The 23,676-nt window shown below is 35.9% G+C and overlaps 2 protein-coding genes across 2 annotated transcripts in view; both read right to left on the bottom strand.

Moving 5' to 3' along the window:
* Positions 1–893: 893 nt before the first annotated feature.
* On the bottom strand, positions 894–12,306 carry LOC139127818 (sterile alpha motif domain-containing protein 9-like). Its single transcript, XM_070693688.1, has 3 exons — positions 8,101–12,306; positions 7,084–7,206; positions 894–6,589 (listed from the first exon to the last, which is right to left on the bottom strand). The coding sequence occupies exons 1-2, from the start codon at positions 12,265–12,267 to the stop codon at positions 7,111–7,113; spliced, it is 4,263 nt and encodes a 1,420-aa protein (XP_070549789.1). The 5' UTR covers positions 12,268–12,306; the 3' UTR covers positions 894–6,589; positions 7,084–7,110.
* Positions 12,307–12,312: 6 nt separating this feature from the next.
* LOC139127819 (uncharacterized) overlaps positions 12,313–23,676 on the bottom strand; it is a 111,138-nt gene continuing 99,774 nt past the window's right edge. The window contains exon 5 of the mRNA XM_070693689.1: positions 12,313–13,890. Coding sequence (XP_070549790.1) covers positions 12,344–13,890 — 1,547 coding nt within the window. The 3' untranslated portion in view covers positions 12,313–12,343. The remainder of the gene's footprint in view (positions 13,891–23,676) is intronic.

Below are 23,676 nucleotides of genomic sequence, written 5' to 3'. Positions count from 1 at the left end.
CTTTAGATAATGACGCTATGTGATTGTCACCTTAACATTATATGAAAGAATGATCACTGAGCGACTACGTAGCCTAATTGTGAATGACTATCAAAGGGTAGTGCAATGTGACCTTATGCCACTGACTTGAAAAAAAAGACAGAAATACAACATAATGCCTTTATCTTATTGTCACTTTTTGGGAAGGATTAAAAGAGTCTCCGACTGACTGCTGCTGACTTTTTTATTTTGAGTAGCCCTCCAAAAGAGAAAGTTGAGCCAGCGATACTGTTGTTCTGCTTTACACAGGTAAAACATTTGAGTTTCCTCATAAATCTTATAATTATCAAGAACGACTATCGGTCACCTACGAGCAAGGAATTTTACAACCTTAATTGACATTGCTTTCCTTAATTTCTTACATATCCGACACATGTAATTGATTAGAATATTAAGTGCTCACGACGAATTCAGCATGGCATTAGTGAACCAAAGAAACTTTACGGTAACATGTTTATCAAACATGTAATTATCAGTAAATAACATATCAATTATGTCACACTGAGGCACCAAAGGCAAAATCTATATATAACTGATTAGCTAGTGACAGGGCATGTAAGTTAACCCTTAAACAACCCAAAACACATATTATAAAAATGCTCATCATTATCAGAACAAATTGATTCTTCTCAGACCGTTCAATTAATTATTTTGATGTGGGGTAATGGAGGGAAAAATTAAATGAAATGATTGGAAATACTTAATGCATACAACAGTTACCAACATTATGTGCATTATGTTGTTAAAAGCATAACCTGGCTGTGCTTGGGATGAACAAGAGCAGGTAAATATTGAACATTACCACTCAACCCACCCCAAACCCAACACACACGCTAACACAAAGAAAACGGTAATTGAGAATATGTAAATTCATTTTAATAACCATCAATAGTCGGAACTGAAAGTTTTACATATACTTGTTCACGACTGCAGGTAGGTCGCACTTAATTATCTAATGTTATCTCCATGGTACAATGTTCTATTCCACTTCAACAATGCAGAAATCAAAATACATATAAGTAATATTTCTTTATAATATTAAAGTAGTATTTTGCTTTTGATAAAAGATAAATTTTTTGTTGAAAGAGCAAATTTAAAGTTAATCAAATCAAATCAAATCAATAACAATCATTATTATGAAAACAACCATCCTAATTTAAAGTCAATGAAACATATTGGTGTTATAGCATGTTGTTACTATTTATGAAAAATAATAAAATCATACTGAAACTTCAAAACATAGCACGTGTAGGCCGTTTTCATTTAGAATAGATAACACTGAATATTTCGAAGAAATATATTTATGACTTGCTTGGACACAAATAGTAAATCACATGAGAGTACAGTTGGTAGTTTAAATTGTTATAATGCTAGCTATATTTATCGCCTATGCAAACATTAACTATTTGATAAAAGAAATTCGAAAGCGGGCTGAACTGATGAAGAACATGCAGAATTCTAAAATCACAGTGATTAAAAAGTGGCAACAAACCTAAATTGTTCCATTAATATATACAACATACTACATAACAATGTTTATTAAAAAGTCATTGACAATGACATAGTCCCCACTTGTAATAGGAGTATTAGTCTTGATGGGGCAGGGAAATGTGGTCATTAAGAAGTATCACTGGAGTGTATATGTTGAAATCTATGGGCACATAGGTCTATGTCGTTGTTCCCAATTTGAAACACATGAGACATGTCTAAGTTATGGTTCTAAATTGGGAAAAAAGATCAGACCTCTAGCTGTATTGGCTAGCCAAGAAATACATATGTGCATAATAATGAGGTACAAGATGTGACATCTTAAGGTCTAATATCCTATCAGAATTGGAGGGTATAGAACTTGTGGTTACCGAGTTATGCATATATATGTATAATCAATGTCAAAGGTCATAAGGTCACATGACATTTTGAAAAAAAATTGTATTGCTAATTAATCCCTATATGCCAAAAATCAGACCTCTAGCTCTATACCCTTGCTCAGAATTAGAGGTGTGCATAATTAATGAGGTAAAGCGTGTGTTGTCATAAGGTCTCCCACCCTACTAAATATAAAGGACATAGCACTTGTAGTTACGTATTTATCGACATAAACATATATTTCAGGTCAAAGGTCATCGAGGTCACATGACAATAGGTCAAAAAATTTCTGGCCTATAGTTATCCCTATATACGAAAATCAGACCTCTAGCTGTTAGCTCGCTCAAAATTAGATATGCGCATAATTAATGAGGTACAATATGTGGCGTCATAAAGTGTCCCATCATACCATACATGAAGGGTGTAGCACTTGTGGTTACTGAGTTATGGACAAATATGTATATTTGAGGTCAAAGGTCACCGAGGTCACGTGATATTTTGTCAAAAAAGTTGTATTCCTAAGTTATACCTATATACCAAAAATCAGACCTCTAGTTCTATTGGCTCGCTCACAATTATATATGCACATAATTAATGAGGTACAATATGTGGCGTCATAAGCTGTCCCATCATACCATATATGAAGGGTGTAGCACTTGTGGTTACTGAGTTATGGACAAATATATATATTTGAGGTCAAAGGTCACTGAGTTCACGTGACATTTTGTCAAAATATCTGAGATATCTGCATGAACGGATGGACTCACGGACGGACATGACCCAATCTATAAGCCCCCTGGACTTCATCCGTAGGGACTAAAAACTGTGTCACTGCATCCTTTTTGCAATATGAATACGATGAGAAACTAAATTTTTATTTTTCTTGGCCTTATACATGGGAGTCTATGGACTGCCTTATCCATGGGAGTCTATGGACTGCCTTATACATGGGAGTCTATGGAGACTGCCTTATACATGGGAGTCTATGGAGATGAAAACTAAAAAGTCCTCTAACACGGCCAAATTTGATCGCATTGTGAAACAAATCGACATGCATCTGTATGGGGTAGGGTACTATCCTTGTGCAAAGTTTGAAAGAAATTGACCTGGGCATGTCTGAGATATCTGCGTGAACGGATGGACGCACGGACGGACGCACACACGGACGGACATGACCAAACCTATAAGTCCCCCCGGACGGTGTCCGTGGGGACTAATAAAAAGACAAAGTAGCCCATACAGCTAGGCAATTAAAATACTAGTAGGCAAAACGTTTGATTGGTCATGAGTTGACAACTTAGAAATCAAATTCCACAACTATAGAATACAATTTCTATGTTATTATGCTGTTTGATAATATGCTACTAATTTCTTATTGTTGTACAACAATGCTATAAACAAAACATTTCATAATTAGTAACATATCATATGTAATAGAAGACTTGACTATGTCGACACAAGTACGTTCATTACATAAGTGATGATTTGCATCAATACCACTGCTTATATTTTACTAACTGTCACTTCATGAGCCTCAAGATGTACAAAATCATCATACTGTAAAGCTCGTACAGATCGTCCTTTGTTCATTTAGTATTCACAAAATCAAACTTAAACAGCACATGCAAATAGCTGTGATCATGCAATATTTCTTCCATGAATGAAAATTTACTGACAATGTCGTAATACTAATATATACTAAGGCCATCTGGAAGGCACGTAAACTGTTACATAAGTCAAAGCAAGAGGTACGTATGGTCAAAACTATAGAATATTTTGGAGGAAATGAAATCGTAAATGTCGTTATCTACATTGTTCTCTGCTATTACGAATATTCATATATTAACATACTCCGTGATACAAAATCTTTACCCTTCTATGTACTCGAAGTTCTTCGCAAAAATTGCAAAAGTTTAGAATTTCAAAGTGGTAAGTCAAGCTTTACACACAATATAAGATTCTTGTACAAAATATTCTTTACAGATATAACATTGCAACTGTGGAGATTTGGACAAAATTACAAGACAATCTGGAAAACAATGTGGGATTTCTTAGAAAAGATTTGTGCCAGAAAATTGAGCATAAATGCAAAAGTAAAGATACTGACACAAAATGAAAGAGATATAACAAAATATTATCATAGAATAAATATCCTTGCTATCTGATGAACGATTCCATTTGATGTAACGTTTTTACCGATTTCTAAATTCCCAAACCTCGATGGCAAGATTTTTGAATTTGCATTTTTAATGACAAGTTTCAATCAATGCCCCATCTTCAAAGGTCTTGTAAAGAATAAGACTGAAATTTTTATTGCTTATCTTGACGAATAAAATGGTTGACAAATATTGCATTGGAATTTTTACAAACTGCGCTCCCAGTTCCAAATAAAGGCCCTAGCAACGCCCTTGGCAAGAAAGAAAAAAAATATTTAATAATCTTAGCAAATGTCGAGTATGATATCAGTTGGAGAACATTAACCGCCAACGCTATTCACGCCAATTCTTTTGTGTGCATTCTCTCATGCCTGAACGCAACCGATAGCCCATTTTTACAATTTGATGGATGTTTTCTTACGTCAAATAAGACTTCTGATGTAAAATATAGGCTGAAGTGGGTGATGTTAATAATATTTCGTTTTGTGAATAAAGACATGGCCCTATTATTTGTTCATCATCAGAGGACGAATAAACACCGTCCTGGTTGTATTACTCGACAGAAGCCACAATTGTGCTCCAGGCAAGTACAGATAGATCTCCAACTTGCGTCACACATCCGGGTTTTGATTTCTTTGCGGAAAAATGTGACTAAACTTCAGAAAAATGCACTTTTTCAGTAAATACCCTCTTTAACATTTTTTGCTGTACTTATTTTGCCTGTGCCTTTTCATGCATTATGTAAGAAGTGAAAATCACTATTTCAGCAATTTTATGTTTACTCTCACAAGACCTATAAAATATACATAAAATTGGTAAACATAGTATTTTTGAGAATTTACATACATCCATACAATATTAGTTTTCTTTTTTCATTTAAACATAGCATAGGTTAAGGCACTTACTATTGTGTTATGAATCATCTAAAGGAAATATATATTTATTTAATATTTTTTGCATCAACAGACAGGTATAATTAATATGGCCTTTACCCAATCACATAACAAAAGAATAATGGGATTAAGAAACAGAAAGATCTAGGACCTGTTGTTAACTGCTAGGATATGTGTAAATGCTTATTGAAAGGTAACTATCGAGAGATGAGTGTCATTTACAAGAACAAAGTTGCAATATTCCTTTCAATACTGGCACAGTTTACATGCGCATCAAGATTTGCTTAGCTAATCACTTGCAAGTGTTATATAACAAAACATATGTTAAAAGTATTGGATTAGCAACCATGACTTTGATGTGTTGTCGCCAATTATTGCCAGAAAATTGAGATCTTCTAACATGAATAAATGATGTGAGCTTTAACAGAAAATACGCATAATCAGTGCTGAAAAATATGCTTTTCTAAACAAACACTCAGCACCAAAGCAAATGTTTGAAATAGAATTCTAAACTACAGAAAGGTTTGGTATAATGGTACTTGTAAATGAATAGAAAGACATGGGAAAGTTCGAACTGTCCATAGATTATAATATGCATGAAACTTAAGAAAAATATGATAATTTTTAAGTACTTTATAATAAGTAATTAGGTTTAGGATTAGAACACTCTATTAATAGTTTTGAGCATGACTTAACAAAAGTAAGCAATATTATCTTTGTCTGTCAGAAAAGCTAAATATAATGCAAAAGAAAGTGTACGTTGTTCAACACTTGCACAACATTGGTTTCAAAATGTTACCACTGAAACAAATATCAGTTATCAAATTTTAGCTGAACAGAAAAACAAAGTAAAAAGAATGAGGATAAAAGAATATAGTTCTGCTTGATGATTGAAGAATGAATGAAACTTAGGTAGCAAATATTACATTCAATGATTTCTTGAATTAAAAGCAAAATGCTGAACTAGAAACAAATTACAGCACTCGTCAAACAAGAATAACAGCTTAGTAGTAGGTAGTGAAGTTAGTGCAATTATCAAGTCACAAATGCTTTTACACCGTTTGTGATAATATAGTTTCTGGCTTTACTTTATTATCACGTCTTATACCACAATTGTTTTTCTTATTATGATTGAGTGTACATGTATACGAATGTACACAAAGTGTCCAACTATTGACACATCCTGATAATATAGTTCACAACTAAATATTATGAAATAAAAGGTAATGCTTTGTTTCACTGTACGATATAAATTCCTCATGTGTGAGACACTTGTCTACAACATCATTTAAACAAAATTGCAACTTAAATTGAATGAAACCTAACTGTATTCTAGCAAGTATTTTTTTAGTGATCGATATTAAAATGTAAAGTTTTAGCTTTTATTACAGCTGATGATATTTACTGTAATAATACTTGGAGATTTCTGAACCGAATTTTAAGAACACACTGGTGTCGAAACTATACTCTGACTACACACTACATTAGCTGAACACTGATATTCATCATTTACATTCAGCAACAAATTAAGAGATTGACATCAACTATCATATTCTGAAAAAATATGCCTGTACAACCATCTTCAAGGTGATGGAAGTCTTCCGAAATATGTTCTCTTTACTTGATCTTCATAGTCTAAGCATGAATAAAAATATGATTTAAATTTAATTCTTTGTTTGACAAGATTGTTTTGTACAAATATAACACTGAATATCCTGCAGGTAAACAGTGTTTTGGAATTAAAATCCTACATTACCTTAAATAGCCTTTCCAACTGAAGTGACGTAACATGAACATATTCTACATCACTGTCACACAGGGTTACTTAATAACCAGAATCACAAGTGTATCAGGACAGAGAAAAAATGTGAATAGGGGACAAATTCGCAATGGTAATCACGTAACATGTATATCAAACATTCATTTAAATGTTCAAAATACTCCTTGATCAGAAAGAAATGACTGAGGAAACTACTGAATACAAGATGTAAAATTTTAGTATAAATTACAGCTGATGAGAAAATCTAAGTTGTTTTTTAGTAGGATTTACAGAACATACTGATGTCAATGCTCCACTCAAAATCATACTGCAAGCAGGTAAATCAAATAAAATATAGTTTGTCATTTACCTTAAGCACAAAATCAAATTGTTGACATCAAATATCATATTCTGCATACATGCGTCTTTTGTAGCCATCTTCTAGGTGATGAAGGTCTTTCAAGATCTTTTCCCTTAACTTAATCTTCTCAATCTGAGAATGAATAACAAACATGATTTGAATATAATTTCATGTTAAACCATGTAAATATGTAAAAATGTATCCCTGACTATCCCAGAAGTGATTTTTTTCGAAATAAAATCCTAAACTTATTTTAACTGATTTCTAAATTAAAGTGACATAGCATGGAAGCTGTGTGTATATGCATAAATACTTTTTACAAGGAGGTATTTCATTGATGAAATAATTGTTATTATAACTCATTTGCTTAAAGTATTTGCCTCATATATTAGCCTTTTTTGCTTTTAAACATCTTGCATATTGCTTAATTAATAAGGTGTCCTTGTCATGTTGCTGTTTTTATTCAAGCAACATTTCCACAAAGACATGCAAGCATATAAAAAAAACATGAAATTTTATGATGTAAAATGCTTATGCATATCTTTTGGAACTTGTAGTATTCTTTTTAACTTGTAGGTTTTAAGAGAATGTAGTAAGAATAATTTGATGATTGCCTTAAAAATAATGCCTGAAAATTGTTCCTTGAAGTTTGATTGTACTGTTTTATTCCCTAAAGGTATTTAGACAATTCACACATTTGCAAAAGATAGAACAATAACATATGATTATATTTTTTTTACTTTCAATATTTGTCAGCAGTATTTTTTAGGTAACTCATTAACAAAATATATTTGCACATATGACATGCTTACACATACTCTTGTTTAGTCCTACATATGCAGGGTCATGGCCATTTAAATGTTACAAGAAGTAAATATAACTGCTTAAATAAAGATAAGGAACTTCAGTTGCTATTCTGATGTTTATGGGTAAATTGCTGCTGATATTTGAACTTTCCTTTCATTGAATAACACTGCTTTTTAATAGCCCATTACAGTAGCGTAACATACATAAGGAGAACAGTACCTGTCCTGGCTCCAGCTTCACTCCCTGTCGCTGTTTCTTCTTTAGTTCGTCTATCTCTCCAAGCTTCCTCTCCAGCTTTCTGTGTTGCTTCCTATAATTGTCATAGTCGAACGGGGTGCTCTGGATTTCAGTTATTCTATCATGTGGGTTTCTTGGTGAAATTGGCTTTGTTATACTTTCTTCATATGGAGAGTACTTGCGTGTATATCTTCTTTCTTTAGGTTTAACGTCAAATGCTGTTGGACCTGACCAGCTGAACCCCAGGTAGAAAGTCACAGGCTCTTGACTTATTATATCATCCTTAGGCTCTGCTAACCTTACAGTTATTGACCGAGTCTTATCCCCTTCAGTTACTCTTGCTATTGCACTAACATTGTTCTTTAGCATTCCTTCTATACGAACAAGTTTCTCCACTACCATTGGGGACTCCCAAAACTGATCTCTTTCATGATCAACTTTGCCGGCACTGGTATTTAACTTGTTTATGTGAACAAATGCACCCAGTCCCTTATTTTGAGCCAGAAAGAAGTAAGTCAGTGGCCTTTTCTTTACCGGTTGCTGTCGTAGAACCTTCTTATATGAGTAACTTTGCTGTGGTGCATCCTTGCTTTTCTTTTGCATTGACTCCCATCGAACCCTTAGAGCATCAGCATGTTCTGTAAATCCTTCATAATCTGCCAATTCTTTCAAAGAGTCACGGGGCCACAGAAACATGGTCAAAAAGTACAATGCATACAATTTGTTTTCTCTTGCCTGATGTAGCAAACTTTTTGCCATATCTATTACCTCTTTCAGTGAGGGAAGAGAAACATTCTTCCTTCTGAATGATGATATCGCAAGATTAACACAGACTAGGATTTGCAGATCAAATGCATTCGGAGGATTATTCTCCATGAGAAGCTTTCTTATCATAATCAATTTCTTGAAGTTTTCATCATAATCAATCTTCGTCATATCAAAAATCTTGTGAAATGTGTTGCCTCCTTCATATATCACCTGCCTCCTCCTCCAGTCATTAATACTTTCCACATTTCCATCTTCATACATCATATCAGGTACGTTTCTTGATTCCCCAAAGTACTTGGCAAACTGCTGATGGAAGATTTCCAGCCTGTGTTTCATTTTGTCCAACTTAGTTCCTTCCTTCTTTACAACTGTCTTACGGGATCCAACTTTGTAGTATGTAACATAGTCACTAATCCAATCTATAGCATATTCCACCCGGTCTCTAAGGGCTTTGAACTGACGATGATACTCTGCCCACTGACTAAGTTCTTTGGGTTTTTTGTCAGTTATGAGATACGAGTGCATAAGCTCTTGTCCCCTTGAGCCACGGAACTCTTCCATAGATTCTAAAATCTGCAACAGGAGGAATGTGACATCAACCTCTCCAAAAAAACCATAATTGTTTTCAGAGCTCTTCTCCACAAGGTTTGCTTCTTGTGATCGACGAAAAAAGTCAATACCTTGAAACGCGAGCTGCAAAAGCTCATGGGTTTTATCTATTGGCAGAATCTCTTGATTAGCACAATACTTTTCTTCATACTTGTGTTTTATCTGATGCTTAAAAATCTGGCCTCTTGTATCAAGAAGGTAAGAATTGGTGGGTACAAGAGCAATTGCTTCCGATGCGTATTTGTGAGCAGCAGCGAAATTCTTTTCTTTGATGTACAACAATCTTGCCAGCTGCTGTCCAATAAGAGCATCTTCGAATATTTGGAAACCACATTTCAATACATCAGATGCCATGGCTGTACCCTCACTTTCCCTTATATTTTCGATTAAGTCAGAGAACTCTGAATCTTGTTCATCTCCAAACTCCACTTTCTTCCTTCTAATCAACATATCATGAGTTTTGCTTAGCAGGTACTCTTTGCTATGGGAATGACTCTTGAAGATATCAGACTTTATGTAATTCATTGTAGTATTCCCTGTTGTTTGTTCAAACTTATCGGAACATTGTTTTAGAACTTCATCTGCAACTATAGGGTGAACTACCTTTATGCCAAATACACCACCTAATTGAGCAATGTGAACCTTCAGCATCAGCATTTGTGCAGCATCTGATAAGTTAAACTCCCATGGTTCATTACTGTTTTGCTTGCCTTTTGTAGCCTCTGATTTCATCTTTGTACCCATTTTCAAAAGATACTTCACTCCCATTACACCATCCAAACAGGCTACCGGTATTGCTGAATCTGGCTCAAATTTGTTCATTAAAGCACAGTATTGAAGAGCCTTCAACTCCCCTCTATGTTGTGATATGGCTTCGATCACTCCAGACACCAGATTTTCAACATAATCTTTTTTAAAATTGTCTTTCATGACCATAAAAGATACCAGTCGGTCCGGATTATACTCTTGAAGACCCTGGACATTTTTCGAATCTAGCTCTATATATTTGTCTGCAAACCACTTAGTTTCAGATGTACTTAGTTGTTGGTCTAGTCCAATACTCTTCTCAGCATATTTTTTCACGTGAATGTGTGTAGAATGTACTCTCCTACAATGAAGGAGAACAATGTACGGATTTTCTACTGGATGAGAGCCCTTCAGCCCTGTACTTAGGCATTGCACTAATTCATTGACCTCAATATCTTCAGCATCTTCGACCAATACAAGGGTTGTTAGGCAATTGGAGGTGTCGGCTTCACTGTATTTTCGGAATTCTAGTATCTGCTCCCCTGTGTTCGGGGTAATGCGATTCACAACTGTACATCTGTATGTTTTATGGAAGTCCCAAATAATGTGTCTTGCAACCGTGCTCCCTCCTGCTCCAGGTTGATGAAATAGTCTCACTTGAACAACTCTTGGTGAAATATCATTCACACCCCTCACTGCATTCTGAACAATTTCATTTAACTGCTGGTGAATATCACGTTTCAATACATGGTTGTAGTGCTTATCGTTTAGATGGAAGTTCCACCACGAAACTTTTTGACCTCGATAGAAATCAACTTCCATACTCTGTATGAAATCTTCAAAGTTTGGGTTATCTTTATTCATATCAGTGTTTTCACACTCATTCTGACAAACAATAGATAAGTCAGACCATCGATTCTTGTCTCTTTCTGACAGAGGGCATCTAGCTCCAGTGGATGTTGGGAGGAAAAAGTCAGATTGTTGAACGACTCCCTGGATCTTCATTATACACTCCTTTACATCTTCCCATGGCATACCAACGACACTTCTATCTTCAAGTTTGTCTTTTGGACACCATTTCTCAATTTCATCTGCCCATTTTGTGAAGTTCTCATTTTTTTCAGCGATGCATACGATATGTTCAATACCAAATGATGAATAAAATTTACGGAATGTATCACTCATAATGTCAATATCATCTGAAAGAATGAGGAACAGGATAACTGCTCTGTTTAAGTCTGGTACTACTTCTGGCTTTGCGAAAAAGCTTATAGCGTCTTCAACACCACGACTTCGTTCTGCATTCCATTCTTTTCGGTTAAGTATAATCTCTTCCTCTGCCATGTCTGAACGCCCATTAGAAAATATCCAGGTAGTAATTTCGGGAAATTTGAGGCCATCACGGAAGCGAACAACATCTCGGATGTTGTGAAAAGTGTCTGGTAATTGTGCTTTGATGTCATTCTTCTGCTGATAAATGTTGCATAAACCACTTTCATAGGACTCAGCATCAAAATCGAAGACACCTACCCATTTGACACTGCCTATAAATTCAAAATAATGCACTAGAGACTTCTGCATTTCATGGCCATCAGATTGGCAAATGTATTCTTCAGGCTTGTTAATCACAAGGATTGGATAGAATGATGCATCAATTTTCTTTGAACCCCCACATAACAAGTTTTGAAGACGTAAGGAAAGCTCTCTTCGCTGGCACTTTCTGGATAAGAATGTTGGGGAATCCTCGCAATGTGTTTTCTTTACTTCATGTTCAACTTCTATTGGTTTCAATTTCAATTCTTGATTTTGAACAATGTTTTCACCAGTTCTGTTTACTCCTAAATCTTGGATATTAAGGCTACTGGTAAACTTCTCAATGCTTTGATCTCCTTCTCTTTGTTTCTTCTCTGTTTTAGTCATTGTCAATTCTGCATCTTTTGCTTTATCACCAAAAGCAACCGCAGCTCCCTGCTTGTCATTAGTTTTAAGTTCACTAAGTCTATAATTCAACATTACAACGGGCATAGCTTCATATTCTCTTTTGCTTTGACTGGAAATATCTTGCCTTTTGGGGAGTGGTCTGGGGCACTCACTCCATCTTTCATTTGCCTTGTTTTGCCTTCTCTGTATCTCCTGTGTCCTTTGCTTTGATATGGGATAGCCCTTCTGTCGTGTTTCCGTCTTTTCCAAAGGGCTGTGTCTTTCCCTTGCCTTTAGTCACTGCATGCTGTCTTAATTGTTTGTCTTCCTTTGCAGTCTGGGTTTGGGGTCTTTCTCCAGTTACCCTACTAATAGCTGTTACTGAGTGTGCTGTATTTACAGGGTCTTTTATCTCAGGGACATCCTTTTTATCAATTGCCAGAGAGAAAACCTCAGCTTCTGTTTTCTTTACTTTAGTTTCTCCAGTCATTGTGATAAGTGTCCCCATATTATCTTGCTCAGATGTTGAGTACATTCTGCATGAACGGTCTGTTTTTAATTCAGATTCTCTACCTTCAACATCAAGTGTTTGATATGTTGTTGGCATTTTTTGAGTTGGAAATGTAACCTGCTCTCGGTGGACAGCATCAGTGTCACTCAGTGATCTCTCTTGATTTGAATGCTTGTCAAATATTCTCTCAACACCAATTGGATTCATTGCATCAGTTCTAGCGATGGATTTGTCAACTTGAAAAGCATGCACAATGCCTTTTTTGTCATCATACCTAGATCCCCCAATTTCAACATTCAACGTTCCGCCTGGCACAGCTACATGTTTGCTTTCACTTTGTCTGGAAATGTTTTGCTTTTTACTAGGGTCTTCCATGTGACTTGCTCTACCTTTTCTGTGCCGTTTTTGATCTTTTTTCCTTGCCTTAACATGTGGTAGCTCTTCCGTCTTCTCACTTCTAGAGGGTTGTGTCTTTTGGTGTTCTTTCATAATTATTTGCTGTTTATATTCCATGACTTCTTCTGAACTCTCAGCATTTTTTCTATCCTCTGTTCCAATGCTTACAGCTGTATCTGTTTGTGACCTTATTAAATACTCTTTGTTTAAGACTTCCATTTCAGGAGATGTAATATCATCCTCTTTTTGCTCTGTCTCATTTTTTACCATCATGGAATGTCTCATCATTTTTTCTGCCTCTGACATTCTATATTTTTTGCTGGGGTGCTTTTCTTTAACATCAGATTCTGTACCTTGGACATCAAGGTTTTTAGGTGTGACTGGCATTTGCTCAGCTTGAAAAGGAATCTTCTCTTTGGTGATAGCACCATCATCACTAATTGGTTTCTCCTCCAATATTCTCTCATCATGTTTGGCATACACTATACCAGTTCCAGTGTAACCTGGTAGCAGATTTCTGTGATGTTCACTCATAGCCTGCATAGAATCTGTATCAGAGGGGATTTGCATGGATTTTGACTCTAACTCAAGTTCTTGCTTCCTTGCATAGATGATTTTCCTTAAGGCTGCTTTCTTCAAAAAAAAGTCTTGTACGAGATCCTTTTCTTCATACATAATAAGGGCTGACCCATCCAACTCTTCTTCATACATTTTCTTAATGTATTTTTCATCAAGGCCAACTTCATAAAGCCAATCTTGGACATTCTTACATGACCAATCTTTCATAAACTGCGGTCTGGACATATCAACCTTTTTTGAATCTGTTGTGACAAGAAATCCATAAGTTCACCCTATGACTGCTACATGATATTAGATTTCTGTACCAAAAAGTGGCTGACTGGCATGACCTCATTAGATTAGCCTGTGCCCAAAGTGACGAGGTACATGTATGTACCACCTCAGTGTCATGCCTCACATTTCTGTCATTGAAGCTAACCAACTAGTTTGTGCAAAACAACATAAACAGAGAGGGGACAATACTAATCAGCTGTGATGCTTAGGGAAAAAATGAAGATTATTACATGTACAAGAAATGCTTGTACTCTCCTGTTTTATCAGTGCATCATCCAACTGGCACCAGATAAATTACAGTATAAGGTATGCCTAACCCAATAACCCACAATTGAGCATTAAGGAGCAAAGTGCCTTGTTGAGGGGCACAACACCGTGTTACACTCTTGAATTCACCATCCTCAGATGTGGGTCCATTACTCTGGACCCACTGGGTCTTGAACCCAGTCTCAAACTCAACATTCTCTGATAATGAGTCTAACCTCTGGTCCGTGCTGCCTCCTGCATCTATTCTCTGAACAAAATTACCTTTTGTTATGCTCTTGTCATTTTATGTAACAAAAACCTATTTATCATGTCATCATCTATTTTCAACACATGAAAAGTCATCGACAATGACACAGTCTCCACTTGTTAATGGGTACTTTAATTACAAGTCCTCTGAGAGGAAAGAGTCCTCCTAATTAATTAAGTCTGTGATTGAAAATACTACGATACAGATGGGGCTTAATGGCCAAAAATGAGTTCCATGGTGGTAAAAACACAAAACCAATGTAAGCCGCCATACTAATTACAAAAGGTCATTAAAATGCATCAATTAGTACTTAATCGACAGGATGCTACCAAACATTTTTGCATCCTATGCTAACACTGACAGATTATCACCGGTACTATATTTCATAAAGTTTGATGCAGTACTTTGGACATTCACCCTAAAAACAAAAATCCATCATGTAAATGCAAACGAGCAATTAATTTATATATATAAATTAAAAAACTAAGTGTCATTGATTTGTATTTACCACACTATGATATTAAAATCTCTAGCAAGTTTCATCAAATTTATAACAGTATTTGTGGATATATCACTCTAATTAGAAAAGTTCATTACATATGCAAATTCAAATTAATTAACTTGACACTGACAAATGCCCCTTTCACTATTAACATCTGTACTAAGTTTCATGAAATTTGATGCAGTATTTCTTGACATCAGACCAATTACAAAATTTCAATAATTGACATGATACTGCTACATGCCATTAAACTAATTGATCTGCATATGTATGACATAGGTCAATATCCTTGTGCCAACTTTGAATGATACTGGTGGAAATATGTCTGAGTTATAGCTCTTTACGTGAAAAAATCGTAACATAAAGGCCACCAGGCAGCCATTATATTGCATTAGACTGTGAAACCAATAGACATGCGTATTTATGACATGATAAGTCAATGTCCTTGTACCAACTTTGAAAAAAATCACTTGATACATATCCAAATTATAGCTCAAGACATAACAAGATCATAACAAAATGGCCACAAAGCAGCCATATTGCATCTGATTGTGAAACTAATTGACATGCATATTTATGACATAGGTCAATGTCATTGTACCAACTTTGAATAAAATCAGTTGAGATGTACCGGTACGTGCCTGAGTTATGGCTCAGTGCATGAAAAAATTGTAATAAAATGGCCACATTGGATCGTATCAGAAAACAAATCAATGTGGATATGCATGACATAGGTCAATTTCCTTGTACCAACTTTGAATAAAATCGGTTGAAACATGCCTAATTTATGGCTCCGTACATGAAAAATTGTAACAAAATGGCAGCCATGCGGCCATATTGGATCGTATCACAAAACAAATCAACGTGCATATGTATCATTGTATGACATATGAAGTAATCCTTGTACCAAGTTTGAATGAAATCACTACAGGCATCTCTGAGATATCTGCGTGAATGGACGGACGCACAAACACGATCGAACCTATAAGTCCCCCGGACGGTGTCCATGGGGACTAAAAATACCGATCATAATGTTCAAAAATACTAGTTTCTTTGTCAATACTTTTTATGAAGGAGGCTAGATCAAGGTATGTACCGGTAATTGCATTAACAAACCACACTCGTGGTCACCAGTTCAATAAGTACAACACTTCATGGGTGAAGGTGTAAATGGAAAACAAAGTGATGAAAACGGAATAGAGTCCTGCAGGTTACTCTGATTTGATCTACGAGTAGATGAATATGAAATTTGAAGACATTTATTCCTAAAAATGTCAATAGAAGTTGTATGATTCTGTCGCTTGTCAGGGAATGGATGAAATCCTAGATATAAATGAGTGCTCTACTCTGGCTGATCCAAATACGAGATCCTGGAGTTTATTTGCTTTGCTAAACTGTTGAAATCTGATCTTTGGAGGGTATACTAATAATATAAGTCGATGACTATTGTTAAAGTTTCTTCCTTTATATGCGTCAGAAAAACTGGCAGCGAATGTGTAGTGAAAACATTGACCAACAACCAGACGGGTATTGGCAGGTTTTTGCAGCAGAGAAATTATGGTATTGCCATTGCAAGAAAAAAGGAATTTTAGCATGGCCAAGAGGTTTTGGCTGCAAAGTGTTGCCAGCTGATCAAGCAAAGAAGGCCAAAGCCTTGAAAAAGGAAGAAGATATGATCATACAACAAAGGAATATTGTTGGCAAACATTAATTAGAGTCCCTTCTCTTTGCTGTCAGGCTACATAATACAATTAATGGATTCTGCAGTTGCTATAATAATTGATCATTGATGTGGGGCAATTTAAAGTTGAAAATAAAACAGCTGCAGATACCTTGAGTTCAAAAGTAGTCTTACGCTTAATTCTTACCCTTCTCATCCTGACAAATTCATTCATTTCTACAGTCTTTTCGATTCAAAGAATACTGATTCAGAATAATTTCTGTCACAGGTATTTGTTCAGAGTATCATTCTCCGCCTTTCATTTTACAGGAAAGTGATCTCAGGAACTCTTTTTTGATGCAGAATACTAGAAAGACTGCAGGTCCAGATAACGAATCTACGTAAACTCTGAAATATTGCGCTGACCAACTTGCCCCTCTGTTTACTGACATCTTTAATGTTTCTTTACAAGGGTGTAAAGTACAGTAATTATTGAGAGTATTCTTACATTTTCTATTACTGTCTGGTACGGTCATGCAGCACAGAAGGATAGAAATAGTCTTGAAAGAATAGTGAAGACTGATTCAAAAATTATTGGTTGTGAACTACAGTCAGTTGAGTCACTTTATTCTGTTTGCCTTCTATGCAGATCAAAGAAAATCATCAATGACATTTATCATCCGGCACATCGCTTTTTAAACTGTTTCCCTCAGTGAAATGTTTCAGGTCTTTAAATGTAGAACTAACCGGTTTTTACATAGCTTCTTTCCAAAAGCAGTTCAAAACTGTGGCATTTGAAATATTGTTTTAATGATGTTATTCTGAGTTTTTTTTTAATTTTAAGTGATATCTAGAAACATCAAATCATCTCCACTAGTTCATTTGCCTCTGATATTTCATAATCCATTTGCGTCCGGTCTAATCTTGAAATATGAAGAAAATTTGACATACTGAATTACACGATATGTGATTATTTTATCTTTATGCTCCAACTTGTGTGAGGCTTGTTCCAAACAGACCACCTATTCTATGGATCACCCGATGCTAGGTCACATAGAGTGGAAGCAGAAAGAACTTGGTGACAATCAAAGTTGAAAGTACATCGCCAGATTTACAGGACTTGTTAGACTAATGTTGTTTGCCTTGTTGAGAAAGTTACACAAAGTCAGTACCAACAATGGTCAGTGATTGCATGGCTGATCAAAAGAAACTGTTTCAAGTTGTCAAGCAACATTTTGGTCAGTGCCATGGTTTCATTTTTGAAGCATGATTAGCCTTTCAAATTAGCAAAGCGCTTTGCTAAATTCTTTTTGGATCCTGTTGAGTCACTAAGTTTGAACTTGGGTCATACACTAGATGAGTACAGCTATTTACATTCTTCACTGATCTCCGACTTGATGCCAAAGTGTCGATTTGGCACATGTAAATCTAATTCTGTTGACAGATATACTACTAATATCAACTATTGGGAAATTTCATTACATCCAGCTTATACATCAAGTTATTTTTTATTGGTGCACCCTCATCACAAGCAATTAAGCTGGCTGTAGACATCATCAGAATCAATTTTTAGTTTTCATGTACCGGTATTGTAGAACAATTTAACATAACCGATGAGCTTGAAAAAAAAAAACACTCAGCGATAAACCAGAGGTAGCCACTTGCCAATGCAGAAAGGGGGCAGGTGCTAGATGCAAGTATAGCTATTTGTGCAGAAATTAATTCAGATATAAACTTCAATTCTGGGAAACTACAGACTTCGACAAACTTGGAGGAGGGATATCAACAAAAGGGGCTATAACCCACCTATCACTATGACGAAATGACAGTGTGACTCACATTAATTGGACCTAATGCATAAAGACCGTCTAATATGGGGAGCCATATCCTGAAGCAAAAAGCCAGTAAAGTCAGTGACCTTGAAGAAAGGTTTAACATTGGCTGAGTCCCTTCGATTATCTAAAATCACTCTCCCATACCTTAACCCAAACCATGAACTCCCCCACCAGTCTATCATACCACACAAGGAAGTTGACAGACACAAGTTACATTAGCTATGCTAAACCATTGTTATGAAAATCAGTTCAGATTATGCAAGCTCATTACATATGTGTTTTGTAGGCTGACTAACACAGAAATACTAGGATTTTTCCAAAGTGTCTTCATGGATGTACAGGGTGACATCTCTAGAGGGTATGCAACTTTCACATTTTCAAAAAATACCTTAAAAGTGACAACTCAGCAATACAGGGCGCTTATAAAAAATAGTTTGAACAACTATTGAATATTGTTCTTGTTCTCGTCTTTAGATGTTTTATGGTTTACAAAAAAATCCAATGTGAAAGTCATCGTATTGCATCAACCATCTACAGCCCACCCCCATTTGTGGCTAACTGTTATATGCAAATATATGAAAGGTTATATGCAACTATTCCACCTCCAACCTTTACTTTCCCCATACATGGATTGAATCACTGTTAAAGGCCAAGTGCAATAGATGTTCTTAACTATCATGGAGGTCTGTTGAAATACCTCAACAATAACTCTTATTTTTGACCTGACGACCATGGCAGTCGATATCAGCACACATTGTCCCCGGGAAAATAGTCTATGATATGCATATATCAGGTTTTTTCCCTTCTGAACTCTCATCACTTGAGGGGCTGGCAATATTCAAAGATTTGAAAAAAGGAAAAACTACCCAAAATAAGTCAGTTCACTGATAAACTGGCCTAGTTCAGAAACTTTAAAACCGAAACTCCACAGTCTCGAAAGAGTAGGGTCGAACGATGCCATCTTTAGAAGAACGACTGCATAACTGACACCCGATACACTGCTGGCAGATTGTTGCTTTGATCTGAAGGGCAGGGCATTGTGCCCTCTAGTGTTAGCTTAGCATAGCTAGTTACATTGACAGACAGACATTGACAGACAGAAAGTTTGAAGTTGACAGGGGAAGTTAGAAGTTGACAGGACCATTCTGGTTTTCAATTCTAATAGGACCTAAAAATTTGGACAAAACTACAGAAATAAAGTTGAAGATAATTCTCTGAAAATTCAAAACAAGCACCCTAACAGTCAATGGAGTGCCTTTGTATTATGTAGACAATAAGTTTTTGTGACAAGTGTGCTGATGGAGGAGGAAATCTTCTTTATAGGCCACCTCAGGTCAAGCTGACCAAAATTGCAAAAATAGTTGCAAAAACACGCAATTGAAGATTTCATCATAGTTTTAAACATTTTAAATTAGGATCATCCATAGGAACATGTCCACAAAATATCAAAGTTAGCAGACAAGTAGTTGTTGCTCATCATATTTTTTGACCAAAACTAACAAAAATTGCCCATAAAATACAAAAATACAGATTTCATCTAAATTTTAATATATCGCGTTAAGATAAAGCCTAAAAACCTGTATAACCAATATCAAAACTATCAATTTGAAATGAGCAGTTTTTGAGAGAAAAAATAAATTTGACCAAAAATGACATAAATGGACCCTAAAAATACAAAATTGCAGATGTCATAAGAATTTCTATACATCACATTTTGATTAACCTTTTGAACTTGTATACCAAATATTAAAGCCATCAGATCAGCAGTTTTGGAAAAAAACATTTTTGACCAAAAATTGAGAAAATTACAAATATGAAAATTTCCTTACAACATTTACAAACTTGACCGAGATCATTGAGAGGGACATGGATATCAACTCTCAAAGCAATTGGATGAGCTGTTTGAGAGAAAAACATTTTTTGACTAAAAGCTGAAAAAACTACCCCAAAAAATACAAACATGCAGATTTTAGCCTTATTTGTACACACCTAACGTAGAATACCTACAGGAATCTGTACACCAATTTTCAACCGAATCTGACTTACAATTACAGAGTTTAGCAATTTGCAGGATTTTTTTCCTTTCTCCCCCCCCTCATTTACATATTTTTGACACTGACACTTTCATTTGAACAAATTCAAATCTCCACCCCTGAGTGCACCTGCACACGAAAATACTAAGAGAGTATGTGCTGCGGTTTGGGAGTTTTTGCAGTGGATGGACATACATACATACATACATAATACATATATATACCGGTATACATACAGAATGCAAATGACATGCAAATGAGACTGTACGATAACCTATCTTTGCTATGTATACATATACCAAATGTGAGGTAAAAATAAAAAGTTTTAGTCCTAATCATATTTCGTATCAATACAAAAAATATATAAAATCTGTAAGTACTGCGGTTCTGAAGATATTTGAGTGGACGGTCATCCAGTCACAAACAGACATGATGCCAGTCAGATAGCTGGAAATCCCCCAAAAATACAAAATAGCAAATTTCATCAGAATTGGCATACATCACATTTTGATCAAACTTAGGAACCTGTATACCAAATATTAAAGCTATAAGAACAGAAGTTTTGGGATAAAAAAATTGATCGAAAATTCAGAAAATTGCCCCAAAATTACATAAATATATGAAAATTTAAATACAACTTATTCAAATTGACTGAGGTTATCCTGAGAAACATGAATACCAATTTTGAAGCAATTGGACAAGCCATTACAGAGAAAAAAAATTTTTGACTAAAAATTTAAAAATACCGCCAATGGCACTTGGACATAATGACCGCCTAGTATTATCAGCTTTTATCAACAACGGCACTCACTGTGACTTAGACAGACCACAGAGTTCAATGTGCCTTGATACTTAATCTCTGGAATGTGAATGTCAAAGTCTGTATATTATTGACTCAAGAATGTTTACGTGATTAACATAAGCAGATGTGAAATAATGTTGAGACACAACTTCAATAAAAATCATAAGGAAATCTTTCATTGTCTCAAGCTGTTATCACAGTCACAGAACACAAAAAATGTTCCTGCCATAGCATGGGTCAGTCCACTTTCAAAGTATCACCATTATCTGATAGACTAAGTGAGAAGTGAACTGAAGTCAAAAACAAATCGAATTTCCAGGCTAATAGACCATGTTTGAATGACACTACAAATCTCTACCACTATATCATGTACATAGAACAATCTGGTCTTGAAATCAATGCACGTACAAATAGGTCAAGTAGTTAGTCATGTGTCTGAGTCATATGACAAATGCCTAAGGTCATCTCAAATGTGGGAGAAATATGAAAATATGAAATATGCTTTTAATCGCTTTCTTTGCCCAAGAGAGCATGAAAATTTTTTATACTTCCATTCAGTGCATCCTACATGTTTCTAGCATTCATCTAACACACATTTCCATTCTAAAACTCATAAAACACTCCAAAATGCAGGATTGGTGTACCTTCCAAGAATACATATACGAAAGACCCCTAAAAATCAATTAGTTAAAAAGGGGTAGTCAACAATTTCCCAAAACTATCTTGCCGCTGCTCTGTTTAGCTCCATTTCAACAAATCGGAACCTTTGACACGGTCGTAAGATCTGTACAGAATATCAACACAGTATGTTCAGTATTTTTTTACAGAAAATTTTTAGTGGATAACGTTAACCAAAGCCCAACACAATAATCATACTGACATATGGTCATTATGTTAAAAATTACCCAAAAAATAGAAACAAGCAAACTTCATCCAAATGTGTACACAACTAATTTACATTACCTAAAGGAACATGCATGCAAAGTTTCAACTCAATCTGACCAATGCTTAATGAATTTTAGCAGTTTGCAGAATTTTTTCTTTTTTCCCCTCATTTGCCTATTTTGACACTGACATATTTCGTTGAATGAATTCATATCTCCACCCTTAGGTGCACCTGTACACCAAAACTTATTCAGTTGGGGCTGCGGTTTAGATGCTTTTGACATGGATGGAGACACACACACACACATACATACATACATACATACATACATACATACATACATACGTACATAATAAGGAATTGTGTGATAACACAATTCTAGTTTGTAAGTCCACGGAGCTAGGCCGCCTTCAGAACACACTTGTCCTGAAGTCACTTATGCAATGCTGACACAGACATCTTAGTACCTGTATCTATAGCTACCAATCTTTCTTGCACATGGTACTTGACTTCAGCTTTGTTCAGGCCCCTTGTCCAGGTTCATTTATTCCAGGTCATTCAGACTGTCTGCCAGGCTATTACAATACTCTCTGCTGCTCGTCTTTGTTCCGCTATCCAGCTCTCCATATGCATAATCTTATTCTATCTTACCATGTAGCAACGTTCACAAGGCCTCCTCGAAAAATGCACAAAGAAGTCTGCACCTCGCGTAACGCAGTATGTTCGCCCAGTAACACGTTCAAGATCAGGGACGCGAGGGTCATCCAACACAGTACTGTATGCGATCGTCTTACTGCTGTATACAGCCAGACTTCCACAACAAAACATCATTGGCCAGCGTAGCGACGCTTGCCCACGGTCTTCAACAACATCCTTCAGCCGCCATTTCAATGCCACAGGACAAAACTTCAGTATCAACAAACAAGAATCCCCTATAACTGGAGCGACGATGATGGCAATGTTCCCATGAGATGTTATCAAACCTGCAGACCACTATGGCCAACATGCAGGCCGACATAGTTAATCTGCTACAACAGCGCCCTTTCACAAACCCCCTTGGACAAGCCTCTACTTCCCGCAACTATAGTACCAGCAGAGCCAAGATGGTGGCATCCACGCAATGTACAATCCTCCCATATCATCCGAGCGACACATCGGAAGAAAACACTTGTTCCGCCTAACTGGAACTTTACTGCTTACCGGTACAGCCTCCTTCATGTCTGCAGTATTGCATCAGAACCGTTGCCCAACACCGAACTGTTTTTTTCCTGCCATTTACCGGGATATTTATTGAAGTAAGGACGTTAATCTTGCCTGCTAGTACCTGGCTATGATTACAACGATGGCAAACGGCATGTTGTCATCAGCAACGAAGCTCTGTAACTAAAACTCCTCAAGGACAGCTGGATAATATCCCTCACCATTCCTGAATTCATTCAAGCTATCTTCATTTATGAAATGTCATGTGCCAGTCATTTCCTTGATGCATATACGTCACCATTATCATTAACACCTCAAATGCA

Source organism: Ptychodera flava, unplaced genomic scaffold (genome assembly GCF_041260155.1).
Source record: "Ptychodera flava strain L36383 unplaced genomic scaffold, AS_Pfla_20210202 Scaffold_37__1_contigs__length_1687728_pilon, whole genome shotgun sequence".
NCBI classification, from domain to species: Eukaryota; Metazoa; Hemichordata; class Enteropneusta; family Ptychoderidae; genus Ptychodera; species Ptychodera flava.
The sequence above is the reverse complement of the archived record's forward strand: the minus strand, read 5'-3'. Positions and strand labels throughout refer to the sequence as shown.